The following is a 24383-nucleotide window of genomic DNA, read 5'->3' as shown; positions in this document are numbered from 1 at the left end:
GCAAAGACTTTGGTCGACGAATGGTCGAATTATTAATATATACACCCATGATGTAGGTTCAATCATGCAAGCCCTAGTTCCCTTTCCATCGCGGTCCAAGATACCTCATCCCATTGAGATCCCTCGCACAATGGGATCAAGCCGCGAAGGCGAGGGAACACTGAATAAAGGTACTTTGCTACGAAGTCGACATCGTAGGCGGTCGTTGAGTTCAGACAAAGGGTCTGAAGGTTCTGGTGTGGAGCCGTCCTTAGGGGGACCGCCCCGCGCGACTCCCGAACGCACGATGAGCTGAGAGTCCCGATGTCTAGATATTTGAGATCGCGACAGTGCTTAGCGAGGAGGAGCAAATCATGAAGATTTGACATCGCTCGTGTCCTGCGAGGATTGGTAATCTTCAACAGCCACAAATTGGGCCAGGAAGAGGCTATACTCGCGAGGGTGCGGTGATTCAGGAGTATGGTTGGCTTTACGGAAATGTAGACCGCAACAAGCTTGGAGAAGGAAAACAGCGGGTCAAGAAGCAATGTTGGAGTCGAAGGATCTAGCCAACCGTTTCCTCTGGGGTGATCCGTGATTTTGAGGTATTGAAGATGGTCACTACTGCAGGAGGTATTTACGAGGTTGGCTAATGCACGGAATTCAGGCCCGGAGAACGGAGAGTCCACGTTGACAGTGAGACTCCACACAGGACTTCCAGAAAGGGCAGCTATGACTGCGAGGGCACTGCGAAGCGGCGATCGCTGGATGGTGAGTTTGCGAACGTTGTGGAAGCTTCTTCGGGAAAGCTCGTTCTCGATGGGATCGAGTTTGTCGATAAGTAGCTCTTGGAGTGCCGGCCAGCTAGCGACGTACGACAACGTGTCTGCACTGATCGTCCATCCAGCAACACAGAGGGTTTGGAGCGGTGGGACGGCACAAACAAGCGCGTTCGCCAGGCAGCTAGTTGCTGGACAGTCCTCGCACGGGATGTAGAGATGGAGAGAAGTCAACCCCTTCCACGGTTTCTGCAGCAAAGCAGAGAGAAAATAATGGGAATCGGTGCCAATGGTAGTACAGCTGCGGGTGATGCGCAATTTCTGAATGCTGGGGACTATGACCCAGCTAACCAGTTCACTATCAGTGTCTCCCCCTGCCCAACCATCCGAGATAAATCCCTGTAAGTTGGGGAGAATTAAATTGCCTGGAAATTTCTGCTTGAAGAGGCGGAGCATGCTGCTCTCCGACCAGTGATAGCCGTCGTCTCGCCCTGCTGGAGGGTAGTCATCACAGAAAGCGAGAACCCTTACGCGCCGGGCATGTTGAAAGAATCGAGGCCATAGGGCATCCGAAATCATTTCCTCGTCCTGCAAGATAAGGACAACAACCAAATTGAGCCAAGTGCATCTGTAACGAAGTAATATACAAGTACCAATTCTTCAAGCACCGCTCCTTTCTTTACTTCTTTCGCCACGCAGGTATACGTAACGCAGCGAAATAACCGTGAAAAGCCATTGGGCAAGACGGACCACAGGCTATCCAAGGCTGGCTCTTCGAAGGCGCGGCAAGTAAGGGCGATGTTGCGAAGTGTGTAGATCTCGTTGTCGTCTCGAAGGATAGAGCATATTTGAGCACGAAGCTCTGTAGGGAGTTGGTTCATGGTGGTGGCGGAAACCTAATGCAAGTTTAGTTGGTGTTCCAAGATTCAACGCAAGGCACATACCCCTACCTTACCCTGACTTGACCACTGGCACACTGTCAGCCACAGGAACGGCGGAACGGAGAGGGACCGAGGGTTAGTGGGTCAAAAAGTTCGCTGCCTTATATACAGCATCGTTTGTACTGCGTATCATGGGCTGTGTCGCTCTGACTAGTAGTTGATGTATAGAACCTCACATGCATAATAGCACTGACTCAGAAGCCATAAATCTAATCATGAACTTCAACAAGCTCACGCTCGTCACGGAGTTGTTAGGAACAGCCACCCGCCGGCTACTTCCAAGGCTGAGCGCACGGAACTGATCCCGAGTCGTCTACCTTGCGAAACTTGCGAACCCGATAGTGTTTTGACACCCTTTCGCCTCGTGAACATAATACTCACTTCCTCTAGTGCGTCCTACCTTGACACTTGGCACTTACCCTAGGCAGATGAAAGGTTGTCTTCGAACCATAGCTTGAGTAGGGGTGTAGTTTCTACTACATCTGCCAGTATTACATGATTAGCCAAGGAACTACTAGGAAGAGTGGGTATCTACCGCGGCCATCATCACATAGCAGCATCAAAAGTTGTGGACGAGACAGCGCTGTGTGCACAATCGAAGATCAACCTCCTCTGATTATATAGGGGCCAGGGGTTCGAGTGCAGCTTCGTGCCTCATCTGTAGTATGTATGTCGGGATGTTGATCCTTTATATTGAGGTCCCCCGGTCCGTGTTCCATTGGCAAGAACAGATTAAGCAATCTGTCGTCATAGCGGACGCTTTGCGGCTGGGATATATTATACCGAAATATCTTGGATCTCACAAAAGCTTGTGTTCGGTGGAGCTCTTTTGACAAACAAACAATGTTCCAAGAAATGATTCTGATCGGCGGTTACCGACGTAACAAACAGATTTCGTGTGTAAAACCACTCAGCAAGTGCAGCGCTGCTTGAGAGTTGCGCACTCGCATGGGTTGCAAACACAGTTGGGCCCTAGATTGGAGTCTGAGGCGCCATCGGTTTCGCTGGTCGACGAAGATCGAGCACGAGTGGTAGTGGTATCCACCTGGCAGCACTGGTGCGTGCGTAAGGGCAGGAATATCATCAAGGAGGGTAGACTTACGTTAACGCGTTGTTTCACTTGCGAGCCACCTAGGTTGTTGTCGCCCAGGGGATGTTTGAGAGGACGTGAAGTACACCCGCAGTGTAGAGACTATATCAGAGTCAGCAGGAAAAAACGAGGAAGAAAAGGCTACTACTTACAGCCATTGTCTTGCTGACTGGATTGGCCAAACGGCAGACATTCTGCTCCCTTATATACGCAAATTCGGTCATAAATGCAAGGATTCTAGGCCCACAACGGGCGGTGTGAGTAAGAGCAGGTCCTTGGTAGCGCCTGGGTTATCTCCAACCAAGAACAGATCTTGGGGCGTAAAGCCCAATCGTGGTAGGTGTTTACGAATTTGGTTTAAACCGTTACTTGAAGCACTGAGCTCTGAAGATCTAGAACTGGGCGCATTGATGCATTCCTTCTTGACGTCCCGTGAATTCATTGGGGCCAAACACGCCACTGATGTCCTGGAGAGAGGAAAATGTAGTTAGTAGAAAGGTTGAAGTCCAAGTGATTCGGATGGTCGCGTGAATCATCCAGGACGACGATCAGACGCGATCGGGCAGGCGCTTCCTCCCGAAAAGCACGTGTTTTCTCTTCGAGCTGCCACAGGGCTGCCAGTCCGAGTGGTCGTTCGGCTGAAAGTTTCACAGTTACAATAGCTAACTTCCACCGCGACTTGGCTGTGGTATGGTTCTCACTAAACGAACCAAGACATGGGCGAATTCCGACTCTGCGAAGGCAGATAATGGTCACGAGCACAGAAATCGGAAATCTCAACTTCAGGAGACACCGCACGATAAAGAGGAAGAGCTGGAGACAAGAAGCCAAGGGAGTGATAAAGGGGATGATGAACCCAAGGTCCGTTCCCTATAGATAGCATGAAAGTAGTACTAAACGAGGGTGAACAATAGAAGCGTTCCTTCTTTGCCACTCGAAGGTTTCTATTCACTCTGGGGATATGCCGTACGTCCTTCTATTGGATACAGAGGGATCCACATTTATGGTGTGATCAATGTCAGTGGGCACTCTTATCGCCATGCTATTCATTCAAGCAAACGATATCGAAGAAATGCATGCGCAGCTTGCCGTATTCATGAACGAATTTGAGATATCTGTACCACAGCTACCGGACTTGGATTTGTCGCGCGTCAGAGAAGAGTGGTCTCGTCTACGCAACAATATACCAGAAGTGTGGAAATTCAACCGTGACGGTAGAGAGTTCCAAGTAGGTGAAATGATGAAGGCTCGCGACTTATCGGCAGAATATCCGCTGGTGCTTGTTCCCGGTATCGTCTCCACTGTGGGTTGTTGCCTTAACTCAGCCGTACGGGATATTCTGAACTCTGATCCCTCGTTTCTCCCAAGGGATTGGAATCATGGTCAACGTCCCCCGATTATCGCGCTTTCTTTCGCGAGAAACTATGGGGTGGCTTCAACATGGTATCGCAAGTAACGTTCAATAAAGAGAAATGGATAGCTGCCATGATGCTTGATCCCATCACTGGCCTGGACCCACCTGGTGCTAAGATTCGGGCAGCTGAAGGGTTTGACGCAGCCAGCACTTTCATCCAAGGATACTGGTTATGGTGTGGAATTCTTTGATTAATTTGGGGTGTCGGTTGTGCTGATGCCTTGCTTTCAGGTCCAAGATTATCGAGAACCTTGCGGTTGTCAATTATGACTCGAACAATTTGCACCTCGCTCCCTATGATTGGAGGCTATCCTTTTGGAACCTGGAAGAGCGAGATGGATACTTCTCGAAGCTGAAGTCAACCATTGAAGGATACAAGTCGGTGACACAGTAGCCAGCCCGTTACCTACTTCCACGCTAATGCCATTCAGGCGCCGTCAAAGAAGAAAAACTGTCATTGCGGCGCATTCAATGGGTGCCAACGTAGGTGCATACCCATAACCTCGTGACTTGTTTTGACCAAGTTCGATTGGTCTAGGTGATATTGGTATGTGGGGTTCTACCCTGGTCCATAACTTAACCTATCAGTGAATCCACGTTCCTCAGTACTTGTGAGTAATTGGTCGATCAAACGGCCCCCAGTCGTTGTGACAATCCCTGAACCAACCCATGGGTACCAGCTTCAAATGGGTAGAGTCTCCCGAACACGGCGGGGGTGGACCCGACTGGGTAGAGGTGGGTCAATGAGTCGTTCTGTTGACGATAAGATTAGTCTCAAAAATGATAGAATCACATTGAAGCTTTCGTTTCGATCGCTGGCACACATCTAGTGAGTTTTGCCCTCGTATAGTCCCACGCAGGGACTGGTCTCATTGCATCATTCCAGGGCGTTGTAAGGCTTAGTACCTTTTGTCTACTTATGGCGGTTGACCGTGCACTAGGCCAAAGCCATGGCAGCATTGCTTTCCGGAGAAATGAAGGACACTGTGCAAATGAATCCAGCCGGTGCCTACGGCATGTCCATTATTGCTGTTCTACATCCCCCAGGACCTCTGACGGTTTCTTGCTTATCAGTCCTAGAGCGATTCTTTTCCATGAAGGAACGCCAAAAGCTGTTCCGTAGTTGGGCAGGGGCCGCCAGCATGTGGATCAAGGTACAGTGCATTATTCTCATTGTGTCTTCTTATTATCAGTGAGCAATAACTGCTTTGCAAAGGGTGGTTCCGCTGTTTGGGGTAACTCGACGAGTGCCCCTGATGACTTGCCGAACGCCGCGCTTTCTCATGGCCAAGTTATCGCTTTTCGGGACTCGCTGCAATTGAACGCTGAGACTGTTGATCATGATGTCAAGAACATGACCGCGGATGAAGCGGGGACCTGGATCCTTGAGCATACGCCGTCAAGCTTCCAGGTCTGTCCCTGCTATTTCATATTGGCTGCTTAAGTTTGTAAACCCTTGCTGCCGTCAGAAAATGATCGGTACGAACTACTCGTATGGAATTGAACGAGATGCGGCGATGCTGGACAAGAATGATTTGGACCATACAAAATGGGCCAATCCTCTGGAGGCACGGCAAGTGTGTGGGATTTGTTTCTGCGTGTAGGTTCTCAGCTTCAACCTCCTAGATTACCCCGGGCGCCGTCGATGAAGATATACTGCGTCTATGGACATGGCAAGGACACAGAGGTGAGCTCGCCGCTGGCGCAGTATTGCGAAGGCTGAAAATAACCCCTTGTAGCGATCCTACTGGTAAGTAGCCACCTTTCAAACTCAACCATGGATTCTTATCATGCGCCAGGTACGTAAGAGGAAGGCACGAATACGATGACTCTACGACGGACCCCGATCAACCGCACTGCATCGAGCCCGAGCAGGATGGTTGCCAAAGTCCTCGCCCACCCCTCGATATGCCCATGTCCAGGCGCAGCTGGATAGACTCTGAGTACACCGATGAGCGCGTAAACCCCAAGGTTCGCCATCACACCCCTGTTGTCTGGTTCGCAGCACCCAGCTAAAGCTTAAAACGTATTACAGATCATCAATGGAGTCAAAATGGGCGAAGGTGATGGTACAGTGAGCCTCCTCAGCCTTGGAGCAATGTGTGTCGAAGGTTGGAAACGGGAGAGATGGAACCCTGCTGGGATACCAATTACAACTGTGGAGGTAATATTTATTTGCATTTTGAGTGTTGATAGCGGTGCTAACGGTGATTGTGTGAAGCTTCCTCACCAGCCAGTCGCATCCATACCTCGCGGAGGGGCGAACACTAGCGATCATGTTGATGTCCTCGGGTCTACGGGCCTTAATGAGATCATCCTCAAAGTGGCTACCGGAGTTGGTCATGAAGTACAGGACAACTTCGTATCTAATATTAGAGAATACGCGAAGAAGATACAGTGGGATTAATCATTATAGTACAATACATAATACATAGTCTTCGCCAACTATTCGCTGTCAGGCCGTTGTAGGGCCATTTTTGAAGATTTGCTCAAATTTATGGGAGTCTTCTTGAACCCGAGTTAAATATGCAGCTGCCCCGTCGACAGCAAACTTGATACTATCCGGGCGGCAGATATTCGCAAATTTATCAGATTGGAAACACTCGGAAAGTGGTTGTCTTGAGTGTGAAGTACAAAATTTGTTAGGTGAGTGACATTTTCTCAAATGCAGGGCACGTACCCAGGATCCGTGTGTGAGAGCGCCCAGGAGAGAGACTGTTGAAAGAACTCGATGGTCTCTCTGCACGTCACCTCAATGTCTGCCCTCTCCGTCGTTGAGAGGTCGGCGTGGAATAAGAGCGCCGATTGTCGTTGATATTTCTTGTTGGACGGTGGGTAATACTCGTTCATCCGTACAGCTAATTTGGATATCGACGGCTCAGGGCGTGTCCAGAGGTAGTAGATGTCCTACAAGATTCCATGTCCTGTCGAATCTATGTCTATGTGGTGCGGACTCACCATCTGGCACAAGGCCGAAATGACGGACTTATAAGAGTCTCGCATTGTTGAGTTTTCAGCTACGATACTTCCCGCGAAGTGATGTTCCTCAGCGGTAAGAAGTACACTTTCTTCCACGTTTTCGTTCTTCCAGTGAGCATGGAAAGCCAGGGCGTCGTCCGCCTTCAGCACGATGTGTCTGCGATACGTCTCGACCGTCGATAGTAGGTCAAGTAGGTCAGGAATCTGATCGATGTTCAAGGTTGGAAACAATATGTTCCGAGCAGCATAGATGAGTACGTCCAGGGGAGGAGGACCCTTCGCAGATGCAACAAAATGCTGCTCGATGTAAGCTATGGTTTGGTTCGAGGACGTCAGAAACTGCAACAACATAGGATGCCTGAAGATACTCGCTATAGATCATTTTGTGTTTGGTTTTCTCGTCTGGGCTTCCATCAAATTTGAGGCTGTCAATGCACTCAGTCAGTGTTTCCATGGCCCCCATGATAGTTCAAGTGGTGGTATCAGATTGCGCGCTTAGCAAACGCGATCATGCATATATCACGTGATCTCAGATTCCCTCAGGAGGAATCAGGAGCTTTCTGTGTGATTTTTGTGTCGCGGACCAAGATCTCGTCGATATCCTCAACCGTATAGCCTTTAATCTCAGGGACGCAAGTAAAAATCTCAGGCCATAGTAGAGCACTCTTTAAGCTCAAGCCTCAAGCTCATAGATCAAGCTCAGTGCGAATTTATGACTTAAGTTCCGAGGAAGGACGCCAGGCCCCCTAGGTTAACCAGCAGAACGTGCCAACAATCGCGTGGATAGGATTTGCCCTCTATTTATTTGAGTTCTCCCGAGTACATCATTTATTCGTTGAATTTGTACTCCGTTGAAGGACAATTTTCGAAGGTTGGGTATGCCGGCAGTACTCCAAACAATTTAGCACGGCCTCGGAGAAGCAATGACTAGTTCGTATATTCCATGAGACCAACGCCAACCACTTCACCCCGTTCGTTCAACAGTAAAATTACAGGGTGACGACTTTTCAACGGTGTCCCAGTTCCTCCGAGCGGCCTCATGTAAATCTAAAGAAACTCATTGGACAGATTCTGTCCAGTAGAATTGTCTACTATCTACGCTTCCCGTCCGTCCAAACGTAACCCGAAATCTACTTGCGCCCCAGATTATTGGTACTTACTGACATATACCTGGGGCAGGTGCACCTCACACGAACGTCTTTAGGACGAATGGGATAATAGAGATAAATGGCCTCCTCGTGCATGCGGACAACCATGTGGAGAGGGTTGATGCAGATAGATGTAGAATGCAAATGTCCATAACGGGAAGGACGTTCGCCTTTCGCGATACTAGAACTCTCATTTCGGTTCGCAGAGCCGCGGTAGCAGACAAGCATTCGAACATACCTTCGGGCTTGGATTGGTCATCCAAGGTCCCCAATCCCTATAAAGCCACCTCTCTCCCTCTTCCTTCCTCCCATCACCCTCGTCTCCCCGTCCCCTTCTCACCTATTTCGTTCCACAGTAATGGCCTCGTCTACCCAGCCTTATACACAACCACCAAAGGTGAGCTCACGACCGCTGTCGTGTTCGAGCTCTTCCTGACCGAGTGTCGTAGCATGTAAATGTCCTCGTCATCGGGGGTGGGCCTGCCGGCACTTATGCTGCGTCTGCCCTAGCTCGCGAGGGCATTGAGGTCGCTGTATTCGAAGCATCCAAATTCCCGAGGTAAAAAGATGTATGTATCTACATAAATTATGAGTCTGACAGCGCAATTGGATGTAGATACCACATCGGAGAAAGCCTGATTCCATCCGTCAGGCACTACCTCCGTTTCATCGGTGCGGAGGAGAAACTCGCCAACCATGGGTTTTGTCGCAAGGTATATGCATCCTGCGTTCGCACTTGCCCACAGGCCCCTGACGTATCCAAAAATTAGCCGGGATCAGCGATTAAGTTTAATCAAAACAAGCAAGAAGGATGTAAGAAGTTCTTGGAAGTAATGCCGCAGGGCTGAACCTGACTGCTATCACAGACACCGATTTCGTGGCCTTGGGTCACAACAATAATGCGTGGAATGTGGTAAGGCATATCCTTATTCGCATATCCGAATGTCGGTAATTGACCGATGTTCATCTAGGTTCGTTCCGAATTCGATCAGATGTTGATGAACCATGCTCGTTCCTCGGGAGCGGCCATCTACGAGCGAACGAAAGTAAATAGCATCGAATTTTCGAAGTCGAATCCCGGAAGACCGACCTCGGTGTCATGGACCCACACACCGCCCCCGGTCCCCCTCTCTCCGCCAACGTCCCCCCAAACTAAGTTCAAGAAGTTAGAGTCGAACGGCGATGCATCGGAGGGGACGTCACAGGGAGTTGAAGGCGTAACGACATTCGATTATATGATCGACGCGACTGGGCGTGCAGGAATCATGTCCACGAAATATCTACAAAACAGGCGGTTCAACGAATCCCTGAAGAATGTTGCAGTATGGGGGTACTGGGAGAATGTGGGTACTTACGGAGTGGGCACGAAGCGCGAAGGTGCCCCGTGGTTCGAGGCATTGACAGGTCAGTGCAGATCGTACATCAGAGCTTCAGTGATTGATACGATATTAATTTAGATGAGACTGGTTGGGCGTGGTTCATCCCATTACACAACGGCACTACTTCTGTCGGTATTGTGATGAACCAGAAGTCCCATACGGACAGAACGAAGCAACAAGTCGCGACCGGCGATGGTTCCTCTACGATGACGTCCCGCTATCTGGAGAACATTCTCCTGGCTCCGGGGTTGGTGGATCTGATAGGCGAAGGGAAAATGGTGGATGGAACCGTCAAAAGCGCCAGCGACTTCAGCTACTCAGCGCCGAAGTATGCCGGGGAAAGGTATAGGATCGTGGGGGATGCAGGAGGTAAGGCTTTGGGCGCAAAAGTGTCAATCAAGTTGCTAATTGGCCATCAGCGTTCATCGACCCGTTCTTTTCGTCTGGCATCCACCTGGCTATGACGTCTGCTTTGGCTGCGTCTGCTAGCATCTGTGCATCGATCCGAAAGGACTGTACGGAGCTGGAGGCTACTGAGTGGCATACTAAACGGGTAGCGACGAGCTACACAAGGTAAACATCTAGCTTGCATAAAAGTAGTTCGTATGACTTACCGAGCCTAATAGGTTCCAAGTAGTCGTTCTCAGCGCGTACAAACAAATGCGTGCTCAAAACTTTGACGTTTTGTCGGAAATCGATGAAGACAACTATGATCGAGCGTTTGCGTACCTTCGTCCAGGTGGGATTCTAAATTCACTTTGCAGGGCCGTCGTCGCTAACTGTCATCTAAGTGATTCAAGGAGCATCTGAGATGGGGGCCAGACTTTCGGAAGACGAGCTCCAAAGGTCTCTTGACTTTTGCCTGCAGCTCTTCAACCCAACCTCCCCAGAGCAACACGAACGGGTGTTCAAGCAAGGCGGCGCATTGGCGCGGCAACTGATGGATCTCTCTCAGCCGGTTATGGACACGTCGCTTCTGCTTCAGCAGATAAAGCCTCTTTGTGGGCGTCGAGAGTCCCAGGACACCTCGGAGGATTCAGATTCGGATGTGGAGCTTGTCGTCAAGAAGATCAACGCAAGGAGGGTCGTTCATCCGGAGTATGCGATCAACAACTTGGAAACTGAGCCTTTGGAAGGCTTTGCGGTCAGGCTGGAGAGAGGCAAATTAGGACTGATCGGCAAGCACTGAAGAGAGCGCCTTGAGACAGGCATGGACACTGAACGTTGAACACTTACAAACAAAAAAAAACTCAGCATTCGTATTCACAGTTCATCCCATCATCTTTTCTTTCCCTCTATGAACTAGCAGCGCGCCTGTACCATATATCATGGACAGGAGCAGGACTATACCCATACCGTGTATCAGTAGCAGTAGTTGTAGCGATACTACCAGTTGTTTTTCCTTACTTCAATTGAACGGCTTACTATACGCCCCTCGAGCTTGACCCCATATGTGCGCATTGGACTTGCTCGTACCAGCGTACCGTCCTACGTGTGTTCAGAAAACTGTCCGACTCACAAGCCAAATTGGGGTCGCGATCACCTGACTAGCGCGCGGTTGATTGTGAAGGCTAAAGTTCCCACGCCGCCTTGTTTGTTGAATGCCACTTCAATAACAGTCAATAACCCGCTATCTCTCAACCCCCTCAACCTCCCTTTCCGTCGTTCTGGACGACGGCCACCGTCTTTTCAGCGAAACCGACCGTACTAAACTCACCCAAGACCGGTGGTGAACGCAATATGCCTCCCATGGCCGGGCCCAACCACATGCACGACCGTCTTTTCTCTCCCAGCAATGGCTTGGATCCAATCAAATCCTCAATTCTCAGGGAGTCGGGGATGGGTTGGAACTCATCGCAAACCGGTGAAGGCTCTTCAGAGCAGAAGCCTATCACCTCACCGCTACGTATCGCCAAGAGAGACTCCCCGAATCTCAGGCCGCGAGTAAGACCGCCACCGCCAGGAGCAGACCTCCCCCGTCGAACATCCTCAAGCTACAAGCACGTACGAAGCAACAACCTCGTATCCAAATCACCTTTCAAATCACAAATTCCGACGCCAACACCCTCAAGACCAGCTGCTGTCCCGTTTCCAGCGTCCCCGCGAAGAGTCTCAGGCGAAAAGCGACCGCGACCATCTTCGATGCATGATGATGCGGAGAACGAGAACGAGCGGCCGTTTGCCTTAAAACGGGAACGCAAACAATCGAAGACATTCCAGGGTTTACTTCAGAAAGAACCCGTTACAAGGAGTCCTTTCAGACGCACACCCTCTTTGGAAGAAGATCCTTTACCGCCACCTCCCCCGCCACCCCGTGTACTGACTGATATTCCGAACGTAAGAAGCCCAGATCCTCAGGTCGAAGAACGGGCTCTACCAGGCGGAGTGAGGATGTTGGCGTCGACGTCGGCGAAATCAAATGCAGCCTCTCCCGCTAGATCATCCCTAGTCTCAAGGCGTATGCACGGACCCCGCGTGAACAATCCTAGCAAACGTGAGCGTCGCAAGACAGTCACATTCGACGAGCGTTGCGACGTTCTGGAATTCGACCGACATGAAGGAGAGAGTGACGCCTTCGAAAGTGACGAAGAACAGGGCTTCGGACAACTTGAAGATAACGATGACGCGGATCCATTTTTTATCTCTTCGAGTGCTCCAGAAATAGAGCCGGAGATGGACATGCACTTCGATGAAGCCTTTCACGACGACGCGCACTCGTACGACCTCAATGGGGATCTACATGGTCCGCCCGACAGCTTCGAAGAGCCACCGAAAACGGTAGATAGCTCGTACGAGAGCATAGCTCTATTGGAGGATGTCCACGAACCGGGCCTCACGCTCGACCCAGATTCAAGCATCACTGGACTCGTGGATGAGATGTTTAACAATGTCAACCCCGGGACGTCGAATGATCCTGTCGCAACTAGCACCCCTCCAAGCACCCCTCCCCCAAATTTGCCACCTGATCTCGAAACGGAGGACGGGATTCCTCTTGGGCGGACGCATCATAGGGATAGGCACCATCAATATAAGAGCGACCATCCATTGCCCTCCCCGCCTGCCCACGAGATCAACCTGTTACAGAGCCAGCAACGGCGACCTCTCCCCGAAATCGATGGTTCGCACCAAGAGTACCCCTTCTCTGCTCACTTGAGCCAATTCCCGGAACCACCTTCGACACCTCCTCGGCGTCCCAGTCCGGCCCAAGAGAAGTCTTCTGAAGGACCGTTGGGTCGGTCCACCCATATGGAGAGGGTTCGCCTTGCCCGAGCAGAAGAGGATCGTCGCGAGGAGTATGTCAACAGGCTGCCCGCATCTCCGTCTCCGATGAAGACCCCTGCGAAGTGGGATCACAACGGTGATCTTCGTGAGGGTTTGATCCCGAAGTTCAATTTGCCATCAGGTGGGTTGACCCCGTTTCTGTATTGACCAAATCTAATGCCGATTAGGAACACCATCGAGTTCTCGCAGCGTCCCTATGCAAGGAGCGGACCCTTTCGCCGTACCGAGCCTCACAGACGAGCCCCTCCCAGCTGACGTTAATAACTCCGTGGATGACGCATTGGACCCAAATAATCTCTCGATTGGGCATTCCGAAGTAAGCCTCAACATGTTGGATTCTGACTTAGGTTTGGCATACGAAGATGGGGACTCTAAGGTGAGCAATTTCGACATGAGATGTATTCCGGGGTTTACGATATGATGCGAGCAGGTCTCGCATTTGGACGTTACCAAGTCTGAGATGTCGTTTGGTCACAACAATGTAGGGGAGTTGATCAAGGACGAAGTCTTATTTGACGCATCGACACCGGATATCTCCACGCCGCCGCCGCCATCCATGCTCCGGCACCGTCTGTCGTCACCCACATTGTCACCCTCACTTCTCGATCGAGTTGCTTCTCCTGTAGGGAGAGGGTCGCCGTATCAGTCGGCTCTTCAGCAGCGAGCGATGTCACCGCTGTCTCGGGGGGCTTCCCCTGCCCACGTGTTGTCCAACCGTTCGAGCACCAGTAGCCTAAACAGTCCTGGCAGTTCTGCTGGAGGTCGTACCGCTTTACGTCCGCGGATTCTTCGCGATGAAGTTCGGCGTCGAATGAGAGGCCCAAGACCAAGCGGTTCCCCGGCCATGCCCAAAGCATCGCAGTCTGAAGACGTCGAATCTCCAGCTGCTGATGCCTTGGGAACAGACGTATCTCTAGACAATTCATCTCATGGTCAGCATTCCACTCCGGATGACCAGTCTATGGGAGATCAATCCTTGACGGATTCAATTATTTCGCGCGACGATATTTCGGCGGCAGACAGCGAGGGGAGACAGTCCTCTCGTGATAAGGACAGAATGTCAGTCATGACGGACCTCAGCGCGTTTAGCGTTGAAATGGCTACTATCCAGACTGCTCAAAGGCTGGACGTCCGACAGTCGCCTCCCCAACGACGCGACGAAGATGTTCGGAGCCAGGAGGAATCTCGACCAGGGCCATCTACCGCACGCGAATTTGGACTCAGGGTTCCGTCGGCGCAATCAACGTTCGGCCTTAAATTCGACTTCGGAAGTAAATTCGGACTTGGAGGGTTAGGAATTGATGTCGGTAGCACGAGTTCCAAGGGTAGCACTTCGACCCTGAAGCCGACCTCTGTTAAGATGGAGGCATCCAGCCTTGCCACTCGCTCCAGTCGTGAATCAACAACATCAGTCCGCGTGGGCGATGTCGATGTAAACGTGGATATGAAGTCCGCCCTTGACCGTCTTTTGGACGACGTCGGAAGTTCTGGGGGTATTGGTGCAGACCGTGTCGATGACTCGATGACGACAAATACCACCTGTGAGGATGACTCTCAAACTGACATCAGTGTGCCTACATCGCCGCCGACCGTCAAAGAGAGTGCGAGACCCATGGCGCGAGCGGCGACAGATAGCGCAGTCTTTGACCGAGCAGGCTCCCTTCCTGGGAGCAGGACCGCTAGCACAGGCAGTACAGCGCCACCTGTTCCTCCCAAAGATGCCATCCGTTCACGTGAAGAGCTTATCTTGGAGAAGCGACGAGAAGCCCGGCGGAAAGAACAGCAAATGTTTGAGGGGGATGATTCTCCTCGGCCTGATCGATATCTTAACGTTGGGCTGGGGAGGCCCAGCCGGAGAAGGAGTATGAGTACGGGCGATGCTGACGTCTTGCGAGACAATGCCAGGCGAAGAGCAGCCGCGGTGAGGGAAGGGAGTGGCACCAGCACACTGAACGTTCAATGCCCCGAAGACCCTCTAACGGATAGCATTGAACAAGAGCTGCGGAAGATGGATAAGGGGAAGGTAATTGTTAGCTCAGTCTGCACGCTGGTCATATACTCAACTTCTGTATAGAAATACTTCGTGCGGGAGCGTGAGGAGATTGTCTATGCATCAGCCGATGTTGATAGAGTCTCACATATGGCGGGGCCAGGCGATGTCAACGCTGGCAAAGCTTGGCGGACGGTTAGACGACCCTCCGATATGGTGAGCTTTCTGTCGCCTGCGGGTAACTGATGCTCAAGTGTGCTATTTGCTCCATCTAGAATGAGTACTCGAAACAAATCAAGGAGTATCGTACCCAAGAGAAAGGTAAAGCATACGGCAAGGTCTTCGTCAAAGGTAATACATCGATGTACATTGGTAATTCGATTTCCCATGCTAATTTGCCATTAGTTCTCGGTGTGAAGAACATCCATCTACCACTTCCAGAGCAACCGACCGCCATGACCTGTACACTCAACAACGGAATCCATTATGTCACCACTCCTGATTGCAAACTCGCTCAGGATTGTCGTATAGAACAGGAATTTGAACTGTAGGCACTAGTGATCTTGATCTTTGGCTTCCCTGACATTCCCTTTCAGTATTGAACATAGCAAGCTCGAGTTTACTCTTACCATTCAAATCCGTCAAGACCCACACGTCAAAGCATTATTTAAATCCATTTTCCCTGCCGCACCTCCTTTAGCACCAGTCCTTCCTTCCCCTCCCCCCATCGTCCAACAGTCATCCTCAAGAGGTGGTGTCCTAGGCTTTTTCCATCACTCACCAAAAAAACAAAAAGATAAAAAACGATCGCCTCCTCTTCCCCCTCCCTCTCAACCCACACCGCAACCACAACCGATACAAAGACTAAACGAAAACTTGGCTCGGTATCTGAAGTCGGACGGTACACTCGCCCGCGCGTTTATATCATTCAAGGACGTCGCTCCGCGCTGTGATACACGTATATTCGAGACCAGTTATCCTCTGATCGGGCAACGTTTGGAGCTTGGCAACAAGCACTCTACAGTTCAAGTTGGGGACATCGTCCTACAGATATTTAGGCTTCCGCCGTTGCCGGGTGTTCCGCAAGATCAACTGCCGCAGAGTCTGGATGAGTGCCATCGAGGACTGCGATATATCAATTGGCACAAGATCACTTACTTCGAAGGTATATTGACACAGAACGGTGGTGATTGCAGTGTGCGTATTTATCGGCTGCGCTTCATTAGCAACGATTCTCACAAAAACTTCTAGTCGTGGCGCCGCCGACAATTCCGAGTGATCGGCGGGCATCTCGTAGCGTTCAATGATATTACCAAGAAGGCCACAGCCACGATTGACCTCAAGAGAGCGGTCGCTATCGAAGACGATCAAGACACTCGAAACGGCCCTCACAGCCCTCAGTCTGACTTTGACATGTTGGGAGGTGTCGAACGATCTTTCCGCCTGAAGTTCCCTGGAGACGAAGAGATTGTATTCTTCGCGGATACGGACGATGAAAAGTCGAGATGGTCCGTAGCCCCTTTCTTTGACTTTTCAACGCCGTCTTAATATCTGTTCTAGGTTGGAGGTTTTGCGGGCCCTGGTAGGACATATACCTCCCCATCCCCTTTGGGCGGAACTCCTGTGGCAGCGTCAAGAAGAACTTTCCAAGAATATGAACGCGAGGGCGTAATTGCTCGACTAATGATCGCTATGATACTAGATATATGATCACTACATTCATTGACTCTCTTTTCCTTCAAGGCATGATGCGTGTGTTGTACCTGAGCTTTCTCCTTTCTTGTGTTTTCAGTTTATCGTACCTATACTATGCCTTTTTCTATGAACTCTATATATCATGTATTATGCAGTGTACAGATTGTATCTAAGTATCGTCAAGAATGTTGCTCGCGACTGAGATCACGTGTAGTCGACGCTCAAGCGCAGACCTGCCAGCTACCATGACAGTCACCGCCCTTTGTATGTTCATCCATTGCTGACCACCGCATATTGGACGTCCTTCAGTTTAACTTCAGTCCTTGATCTATGCAGAACACTGATGATCAGCATCGCATGGACACCACCACAGATTTCCCCTATTGGCAAAACAGATATGTTCCCGCGAGAGATCGAACAACAGGAGCAGGCACTAGGAAGCCACCATTGCATATATCTTGCCCGCAAGTGGGTGCAGAGATTCTGCGTTTCTTCTCCTCTTAGGCCATGTCGCCCACTTTTATGGACATCAAGGGTGCTCTTGAAACAACCAGGCTCATGGGACGCGAGGACCCAATACCCACTCCGATTGAAGCAGTATTCGGCGCGCGTGTGGTCAATTTGAGCTCAGGTAAGCTCGAGAACTACATTCAGAGGCCTTTGTTTCATACTTGGTTTAGCTGCATCTCTGGCTTTCTTGGTCTGGGACATCCTCATAACTACAGACAACGAAGTACGTTCGATCTTAGTGTTCTGTCTCATATATCTCTGATTGAAGTAGGTAGAACTTATTTGGCCGTAAGTTCTACATCAATGCGAAAAAAGTACCATGCATTTATCTCTTTGCAGAAAGCCATGGTCAGTGACCAAGTTTCTGTACTTCCACATTCGTTACGTGCCAGCGCTGGTACAGATGTGAGTTTCAGTTAGGTTGTACCATTTAACCGGGGAACCCCCTAATGTCTTGCATCTCAGAGCCATAACATTTGTGGGCACCGAAATAGCGGAAACCTTCAACTATACTGCCCATGACTGTTATATCTGGCAAGTCTTCCAAGGTGTAGCCAGTGTCTCAATCATTGCGGCTGTGGACATCATCCTCATCCTGCGAGGTACGCGTCTCTTCCACGCAACAACAGTTGAGTTGACGGTCCCCAGTCTATGCCTTGTACAATGGTCATTGGGCTATCAGGTTGTCTGTCGGGTGTCTCTTTTTCATGGAAGTTGTCTGCATGATCGTAGGTTTGACCCTGGCCATCCCGGGCATTCGCTTCGGCTCGGACTGCTCAACGACAGGCGTTCCTCAGTCCCTACTTGTATACGCGTACGGATCCCTTTACCCCTCGAGCCACACCTTACCTTCGCGCCTGACGATATTGACAGAGCTGGATCAGTCCTCTTCCAAATCATCCTTTTCCTTCTCACAGTCGTGCGGTTCGGCATCGCTGTGCGCGCTGGGTGGGGGCGAATCCCTTTAGTGGAGCTAATTATGCGAGATGGTACCTGGGCATTCTTCGTCCTTGTCGGTGAGTTCCGTCGAACGGGAGGTCTTTCGCTGTCTCATGGTATTCATCTAGCTATTGTTATCGCGGAGGCTGGACTGTTCGGACTTGAAAACCACGCACTGGCTGGGGTTCTATATGGGTAGGTCCTACGATTTCATCAGTGATTGCCGTTTCTCAATCGTTGATAGATGGCTGCTAACGACTTTTTCCTTCGTCGTAAGTACTTCGCGTGCCATATGTTGACCTCGCTTATGACTTGTGATAGGGATATCGTGTTCTATTGAATCTCCAGAAAGTGGTCGTACGTACGCCCCACCCCAGCACGTCGCGCTCCTCAAACGGGTACCGCTTCTCGACAGTGCTGAGCTCGGATGCTGAGAACAATCAAACGGAATCCCACGAGCTGTCGAACACCACGAATCGTGCCACCTCTATCGCGCGAATCTGACGCACGCGGTTGCTTGATTCCCCACACGCCAAGGGTAACCCCCTACAGGATGGTGATCGCTGCCTTGATAGTAGCATGAGACAATGCAAACCGTAGGGGCTTCCATCTACTTACCTTGCTTCCTCTGCATGCCATGTGCCTATGCCCTCAGAAGAAATAGGCCTACCGGTCCTGTATTCGCCTATGTTTGAGAGCAATACAACTGCGTGCATAGTGATACTTCCGTCGATCCTTCTCCTGAAGTGCGAATAATCTGGCCTATCATGTTCCGTCGCACGTTCGTAGGTGATCCCGCGTTGAGATCAATGTTTGACACTAATTTGGGGCTTATAGTTATCGTTTGATCACGCAAAAGTCTCATGGCCTTCGGGTTCCTCAGCCTCCGGTGCTTCGCAGGCTTCCAAAAGACGAAGCCGTGTGGTAGACGATGTTTCGGTGGGAATTATTACGTCGCATTTCCAGGGGGACCTCCCGTTCGGTTCCCTCGGAGGTGATCATGTGGGATCCCCTTCAAGGTCTCAAGCATCTGCTTATGTTCGCTCGCGGTCGAGAGTCGCGCGAACGTGTAGCATGGAAGGCGTGTCCCTTTTACTTGCTGTTTCGCTTCGCCCGCCTGAAATCAGTATTTCTGCATTTCTCGCTTCAGCCAGACTTCCTGAGCATGTGGTCCAGTCAACATGGTGCTGTCGCATAAACGTTTGACTGGACTATTCGATGTATATATTACCTGACTGGAATGGGATGGAGGGATTGTCCTGACCTCGCCCCCGAAGTTGACTTCCAAACATCAGCATGATGGTCACTGCAGCACTCTCGGTCGCAACTATCGCGTTGATGTGCCAATTCGCGTTAGCTTTGCCCACTGAAACCCAGGCTGCAGATGCTTCGGTTGACTTTTTCCCAGTCGCAAACGGCGGAGGTTCCATGCTCGACAAGTCTGGAGGCCTCGGGGAGCCGCTCAATGTACGTTGCGCAGAATGCTATGCATACGTTGCACGAAGCTGACGCAAGGGCATTGCAGGTGATCATTTCAGCGAAGAGCAGCTCAGCTGTGTTGACCAAGGGTGGCCTGACCCTTTTCGCCCAAGCTATAGGATTGTGAGCTTGAGCTACGGTTATTTAGCCATTAACTTAAGCTCGTCGGCGCGCCAGTTCTACGGAATGTCTTGGCCTCCACATAGGTGATCCTCAAACAGCCAACCTAGGCGACGGGAATGGCGATGTCAATGAAATGGTAGATAAACCCCATATTTCAGCGTCCAGTATGCCGACTCTCTTGCTCTTAGGGCGTATGGAGGGCCGATTTCGGAAACATTGCAGTAGGCACTTGTCTCGAGAGTTTGCAAGGGGGTAACCACTTCCGGTATCATTCATTTTCGTCCTTTGTTTTATGTCCCCCTCTGATGTCCGCTCTGCAGCGCATGGACTCAGAACGGATCGAGTGCGAACAGCGGTGCGCTTTTCCTCGCGTAAGTGCTTCACTTGCATCAATCTACTGAAATCTCACCCATAGCTCTACCGTAGTGTTTCAAAAGAGGAGGTATGCCTTACATTTCCACTCAGTGCTAACTGTTTGACGCAAATTCAGGACCTATCTCAACACCATACCATCATCCCCGATGGCTATAATATCGGTCGTGATGAGGTATGCAATAATTTGTGCTCTTTGCTACCTCAGTTTTTTTTTTACTTCGGCTTTAGCTGGTCGCCGCTGCCGTTGGGACTCACAAGCACCCCATCTTACCGCTGAAATTTACCACCACATCGACAAGTCTTACTGGCCTGTTAGCTGCTGGAACTCAGGGCGTCAATCATAGTGAGTCCCTGCCGCACATCTTCCAGATTTTACCAGATAACGGTTAACTACCTTGTTGCAGATATCTCTCAGGACGGCATCGTAAAGTTGCTTACGGTGAGTATGAAGATATCTTTCTGAACTAGGCAGTACCAGAAATGAACATCCCGTTCTGTAATTTTACTGTCATCAATTCATGCAACTTCAATTAGTGGCTTCGGCGACTCAGTACATGTCACCGTCAGAGAGGCTGAGCAATCTACATGATGAAGACGTTCAAACTCTGTCAAATATGCTTTCCTCGAGCACGCATCACGTCATGTTAGTATCCAACACCGGAATGATGATAATTTCCTCGCATCAGCAGGTGTGACTTTCGGTACGGCATAGAAACGCAATCTCTGACATTTGTTGTTTCCATCATTGGTACTCTGTTTCCAAACAGATCACCCTCTGTTCCATGGAGGTCGGGAGTAGTGGAGTGCGGCGCCAATCCAAGTTGCGGCGTTCATCGACATCAGTGTTCTTCCTTACTAGTTACCTCCGGGATTCGGAATCTGGATTCCGGCATGTGGATTGTGGATGTCCGCCCGTCAATGCACCCCTCCTCTCCAATTCACCATGGTACGGAAGGTAAAACTGTGCCGCCCTCGAGCTTGATGCAGGGGCTTGTTCTGTCATATTGGTGGGTGCAGCGGGGTTAGCGATCCTTCTTCCGTCGGGTGTGAATTTAGTTGTTGCCACAGGTGTTCGCGCTCGAAGCATCTTTCTCACAGACTGTACATCACGGCTATAAATTCGTCAGACGCTTGGAGGCTCAAGGCATTGAGCTCGTACCGAATGGAACTACAAAGACTTTCCGCAGCGCACTGAGGTCCTACTCTTAAAGAAGCAAACATCGTCGCACCGGAGGTGTCTCGGTAGGGCGAGCACGCCCGTTTCATCATGCCTATCGCAGGAAAAACGAAGACGCTCTCACCGGAGGAAGCGGCGGTCGCATTTCGGATTGCGAGTAGTAGCAGTAGTAAGTTTCATCTCGGAACCCTCTGGTTGTCCTGACATGTCCTCTTCAAGTCGCAACGATCGCCTTCCTGCTGTGGGACATCTGCATTACGGTGGATCAAGAAGTAGAACTCATATGGAGGTGGAACCCTTTCCCAGTTTCAATTGATCTCTAGTAGAAATACCAATCCTTTTTCTTCAGCCAGCCATTCTCATTCGCCAATGTCTTGTATCTCATCGTACGCTACCTTCCGATTGTTCTCCAGATGTGAGCGCCTTCAGCAGATATACCTGGTTCGCTCACTTAACATTAATCATAGTTCTATCCTTCCCATAGGTTCCACAGAGCCCGAGGGGTTGACCTTCTCTCACAGGGAGTGCCTCATTTGGCAGCTATACCAACTAGTAGCGACCATGTTATTATTCATGGCTGTGGAGTATATTCTCCTCCTTCGTGGTGCGTCGGATCCCGATACTGCTGCCGCATGTTATTAAATTCTGCTGACTCGCAGTTGATGCATTGTACGGGGGTTGTCGACCCATTAGATGGATTATTCGCTGCCTCTACTTCGTGGAAGTGACGTGCATGATTGTAGGAATCTCGGTTTCTGCCCATGGATTCTTGTTCGACGCTAGGTGTGGGGTCACTGATACACCATCTACCGCTGTGATATTTGGGTACGCCCTGTCATTTGGAGTATCTACCCCTCGTCACTCACTGCGCACCAAGCGTTGTCACGCCTGTCTTCCAGACTTTGTTATTCGCCTTGACTTTCTATAAGTTTGCACAGGCGGTCAAAGAGGGTTGGGGACGGACCCCACTGACCGTTTTGTTGATGCGTGACGGAACATGGGCATTCTTTATCATTGAAGGTACGAGAGAGCGCAACCAAACACCCCATTCAACGTGTTGATCTACGTTCAGCGTTGCTTGCCGCGAACGGGATTCTCAACTTTGTGACGGATTACCCTTACAGTTCTTTGATGTTCTGGTACGTTAGGGTGGTGCCCTCTTCCTTGAGAGGAGGCTGACATACCTCCGTAGCTGGCTTCTGTCGGGCTTCTCCTTTGTCGTATGTCACCTCCATCCAAGTAAATTAGATCAACGTAACAATCCCTGATTTCTAGGGATATCGAGTGATTCTCAGGCTTAGGGAGATCGGAATACACCCCAATGGACGAGAAGACTCTACACAAGATATCGAAGTTTGTTTCGCGAGCCAACCATTCTCCACGAATGATTTCAGCCGTGACTTGAGTAATTATGAACTTGATGAGGTTCGTCGTAATGTCGATTATGAGACCTAGATGTATTTACCATTTGTTCCATGTAACAAGACACAAAATTGTCAGGACACTGGCAACTTCCGTAGATGGCAATAATGAATTTTGATTATGTAATGTGACAGTGTATTAGTCCAACTTGACTTCGCGTTAGGGTCAATGCGACCCTTCAACCTGGTTCAACTGGAGCCAAAAGTTGGATGAATCTCTGAAGGCGAGGTTCGTGGGCTTGAAGTCATGATCGTACTTGGGTGTCCACTGGTATATCTCACAATTCCTTCGTCCTCGACAGAACTAGCGACATTTGACACTGTGTCTCTTCGGCCTTAAGACTCCTTTAAACTAACATTCGGCGCGCTCGGGACACAAAGGCCTCAAACAAGGTATCAAATCTTAAAGTCGCGCTCTTGGATTTGCCTGAGGAACAGTGTCAATCTGGATTGTAGTTGTGTCATCTCAAGATAGAAACTTCGTGATCCCTCAGAAGTGGAACATCAACTGCAACAACTTCACAAATACCAATGACTTATCTCGGGATCCGTTGTAAATTTCTACCTACTACTATCATTCTCGCGGACCTGACATCTTTGTTGCAACGGGAATCGCCCCATAGATACTCTGGTTCAAAGTTGTCATAGTTTGCCGCCGTTTCTTCCCACTTTCCAAGATGGCCAATATGATAGAACAGCGATGCTGTTTTAGAGGGAAGTGTGTAAAAGACACCCGCCTTGTCAGTTGTTGTTGCGGCTTCTTCCTGCGATGACTGAAATAAGTCCAGACGAACCACTGGTGCCTTCTTTGCCCACGGAAGCTATACAGATCGCGAACAGTGTAGGAGGTGATTTCCAACGCTTTCGACGATTCCAATGATAGATCACGGATTCTTATAGTTTCCGCCATTGCATTCATCCTCTGGGACATTTGTACCACGGTAGATCAGGAGGTCAGTGCTTGGCATGGGGTGTGTACGTGAAGGATGTCACTGAACTACAAGCATAGGTCGAATGGATATGGAGGTGGGAGTTTTCCTCAGTTTGCTTGTGTACTTGGATGATACTAACCCGTGGGTAGCCGCACTAGAATTCTGTATTCTCCCGGTCACCACAATGATAATATTTTGAAGTATAGAGCTTATCGTGCTTCTACGAGGTGACTCGGCTTCCTGTGTTCGAATCGCGTTAGTCTCAGCTACATTGAGGCATGGTGCCTCTCGTGAAATTACTTATGCACGATGGGACTTGAAGTTTCTTCCTGATTGAAGGTAGGTAACCACGAAGCTCGCTAGCTGTTAAAGATCATTAATGGACGTTGTTATCCCTGCTCGCGGCGAACGGGGTATTCTGTTTACTCGTGCGCTACCCGTATGGGCCAACGCTGTACTGGTGAGAGAGGATGATTTCCTCAACCTCATCTTACTCAAGGTGACCCAATTGATAGTTATTTGATAGCTAGGGTTTCCTTCATCGTAACTCCATGCCCTTCTACAGTGTCGTCACTGAGTATGTTCTTTGCGTGGATTCGCAGGGATACCCTGATTTTAAGGCAAGATGGGATAGTGTACGACCCAGAAGGTGCCAATGACCTTTCAAGTGTCGTAGTTTTCGCAATCCTACCACTCGGAGTGAGCAGAGCTTCAACGCAGAACTACAAAAACCGATGGACTGAAGCTTTAG

The 24383-nt window shown here is 50.1% G+C and overlaps 9 protein-coding genes across 9 annotated transcripts; 7 read left to right on the top strand and 2 right to left on the bottom strand.

Annotated features, from left to right (window-relative positions):
• Positions 1-62: 62 nt before the first annotated feature.
• PC9H_007393 (uncharacterized protein) lies at positions 63-1639 on the bottom strand (the record flags this gene model as incomplete). Its single annotated transcript, XM_036776924.1, has 2 exons — positions 63-1346; positions 1412-1639. 2 exons carry the CDS (start codon positions 1637-1639, stop codon positions 63-65), a joined length of 1512 nt encoding a protein of 503 aa, XP_036630544.1.
• Positions 1640-3828: 2189 nt separating this feature from the next.
• Positions 3829-4597, top strand: PC9H_007392 (uncharacterized protein; the record flags this gene model as incomplete). The annotated part of the gene is made up of 3 exons (XM_036776923.1): positions 3829-4092; positions 4158-4378; positions 4435-4597. 3 exons carry the CDS (start codon positions 3829-3831, stop codon positions 4595-4597), a joined length of 648 nt encoding a protein of 215 aa, XP_036630543.1.
• Positions 4598-4872: 275 nt separating this feature from the next.
• PC9H_007391 (uncharacterized protein) lies at positions 4873-6610 on the top strand (the record flags this gene model as incomplete). The annotated part of the gene is made up of 9 exons (XM_036776922.1): positions 4873-4938; positions 4991-5032; positions 5145-5357; positions 5420-5614; positions 5673-5782; positions 5830-5901; positions 6003-6174; positions 6239-6367; positions 6425-6610. The coding sequence occupies 9 exons, from the start codon at positions 4873-4875 to the stop codon at positions 6608-6610; spliced, it is 1185 nt and encodes a 394-aa protein (XP_036630542.1).
• Positions 6611-6658: 48 nt separating this feature from the next.
• PC9H_007390 (uncharacterized protein) lies at positions 6659-7533 on the bottom strand (the record flags this gene model as incomplete). Its single annotated transcript, XM_036776921.1, has 3 exons — positions 6659-6821; positions 6884-7110; positions 7162-7533. The coding sequence occupies 3 exons, from the start codon at positions 7531-7533 to the stop codon at positions 6659-6661; spliced, it is 762 nt and encodes a 253-aa protein (XP_036630541.1).
• Positions 7534-8688: 1155 nt separating this feature from the next.
• On the top strand, positions 8689-10898 carry PC9H_007389 (uncharacterized protein; the record flags this gene model as incomplete). Its single annotated transcript, XM_036776920.1, has 10 exons — positions 8689-8727; positions 8780-8889; positions 8947-9043; positions 9101-9143; positions 9197-9243; positions 9302-9734; positions 9788-10078; positions 10129-10282; positions 10336-10448; positions 10501-10898. The coding sequence occupies 10 exons, from the start codon at positions 8689-8691 to the stop codon at positions 10896-10898; spliced, it is 1725 nt and encodes a 574-aa protein (XP_036630540.1).
• Positions 10899-11160: 262 nt separating this feature from the next.
• Positions 11161-16653, top strand: BUD4 (Bud site selection protein bud4; the record flags this gene model as incomplete). The annotated part of the gene is made up of 11 exons (XM_036776919.1): positions 11161-11217; positions 11432-13112; positions 13159-13367; positions 13422-15014; positions 15066-15197; positions 15257-15332; positions 15387-15528; positions 15578-15732; positions 15778-16178; positions 16233-16489; positions 16542-16653. The coding sequence occupies 11 exons, from the start codon at positions 11161-11163 to the stop codon at positions 16651-16653; spliced, it is 4815 nt and encodes a 1604-aa protein (XP_036630539.1).
• An 852-nt stretch (positions 16654-17505) lies between these two features.
• Positions 17506-18629, top strand: PC9H_007387 (uncharacterized protein; the record flags this gene model as incomplete). Its single annotated transcript, XM_036776918.1, has 7 exons — positions 17506-17591; positions 17652-17788; positions 17835-18000; positions 18060-18202; positions 18254-18320; positions 18370-18397; positions 18447-18629. 7 exons carry the CDS (start codon positions 17506-17508, stop codon positions 18627-18629), a joined length of 810 nt encoding a protein of 269 aa, XP_036630538.1.
• Positions 18630-19421: 792 nt separating this feature from the next.
• PC9H_007386 (uncharacterized protein) lies at positions 19422-20565 on the top strand (the record flags this gene model as incomplete). The annotated part of the gene is made up of 8 exons (XM_036776917.1): positions 19422-19592; positions 19651-19727; positions 19782-19863; positions 19916-19992; positions 20048-20098; positions 20193-20274; positions 20331-20445; positions 20507-20565. The coding sequence occupies 8 exons, from the start codon at positions 19422-19424 to the stop codon at positions 20563-20565; spliced, it is 714 nt and encodes a 237-aa protein (XP_036630537.1).
• Positions 20566-21369: 804 nt separating this feature from the next.
• PC9H_007385 (uncharacterized protein) lies at positions 21370-22547 on the top strand (the record flags this gene model as incomplete). The annotated part of the gene is made up of 8 exons (XM_036776916.1): positions 21370-21448; positions 21499-21568; positions 21629-21694; positions 21747-21883; positions 21939-22104; positions 22157-22299; positions 22352-22418; positions 22472-22547. The coding sequence occupies 8 exons, from the start codon at positions 21370-21372 to the stop codon at positions 22545-22547; spliced, it is 804 nt and encodes a 267-aa protein (XP_036630536.1).
• Positions 22548-24383: the final 1836 nt, after the last annotated feature.

Source organism: Pleurotus ostreatus, assembly GCF_014466165.1.
Source record: "Pleurotus ostreatus strain PC9 chromosome Unknown scaffold_5, whole genome shotgun sequence".
NCBI lineage: Eukaryota > Fungi > Basidiomycota > Agaricomycetes > Agaricales > Pleurotaceae > Pleurotus > Pleurotus ostreatus.
Note: the sequence above shows the minus strand (reverse complement) of the source record. Positions and strands in the feature narration are given on the sequence as shown.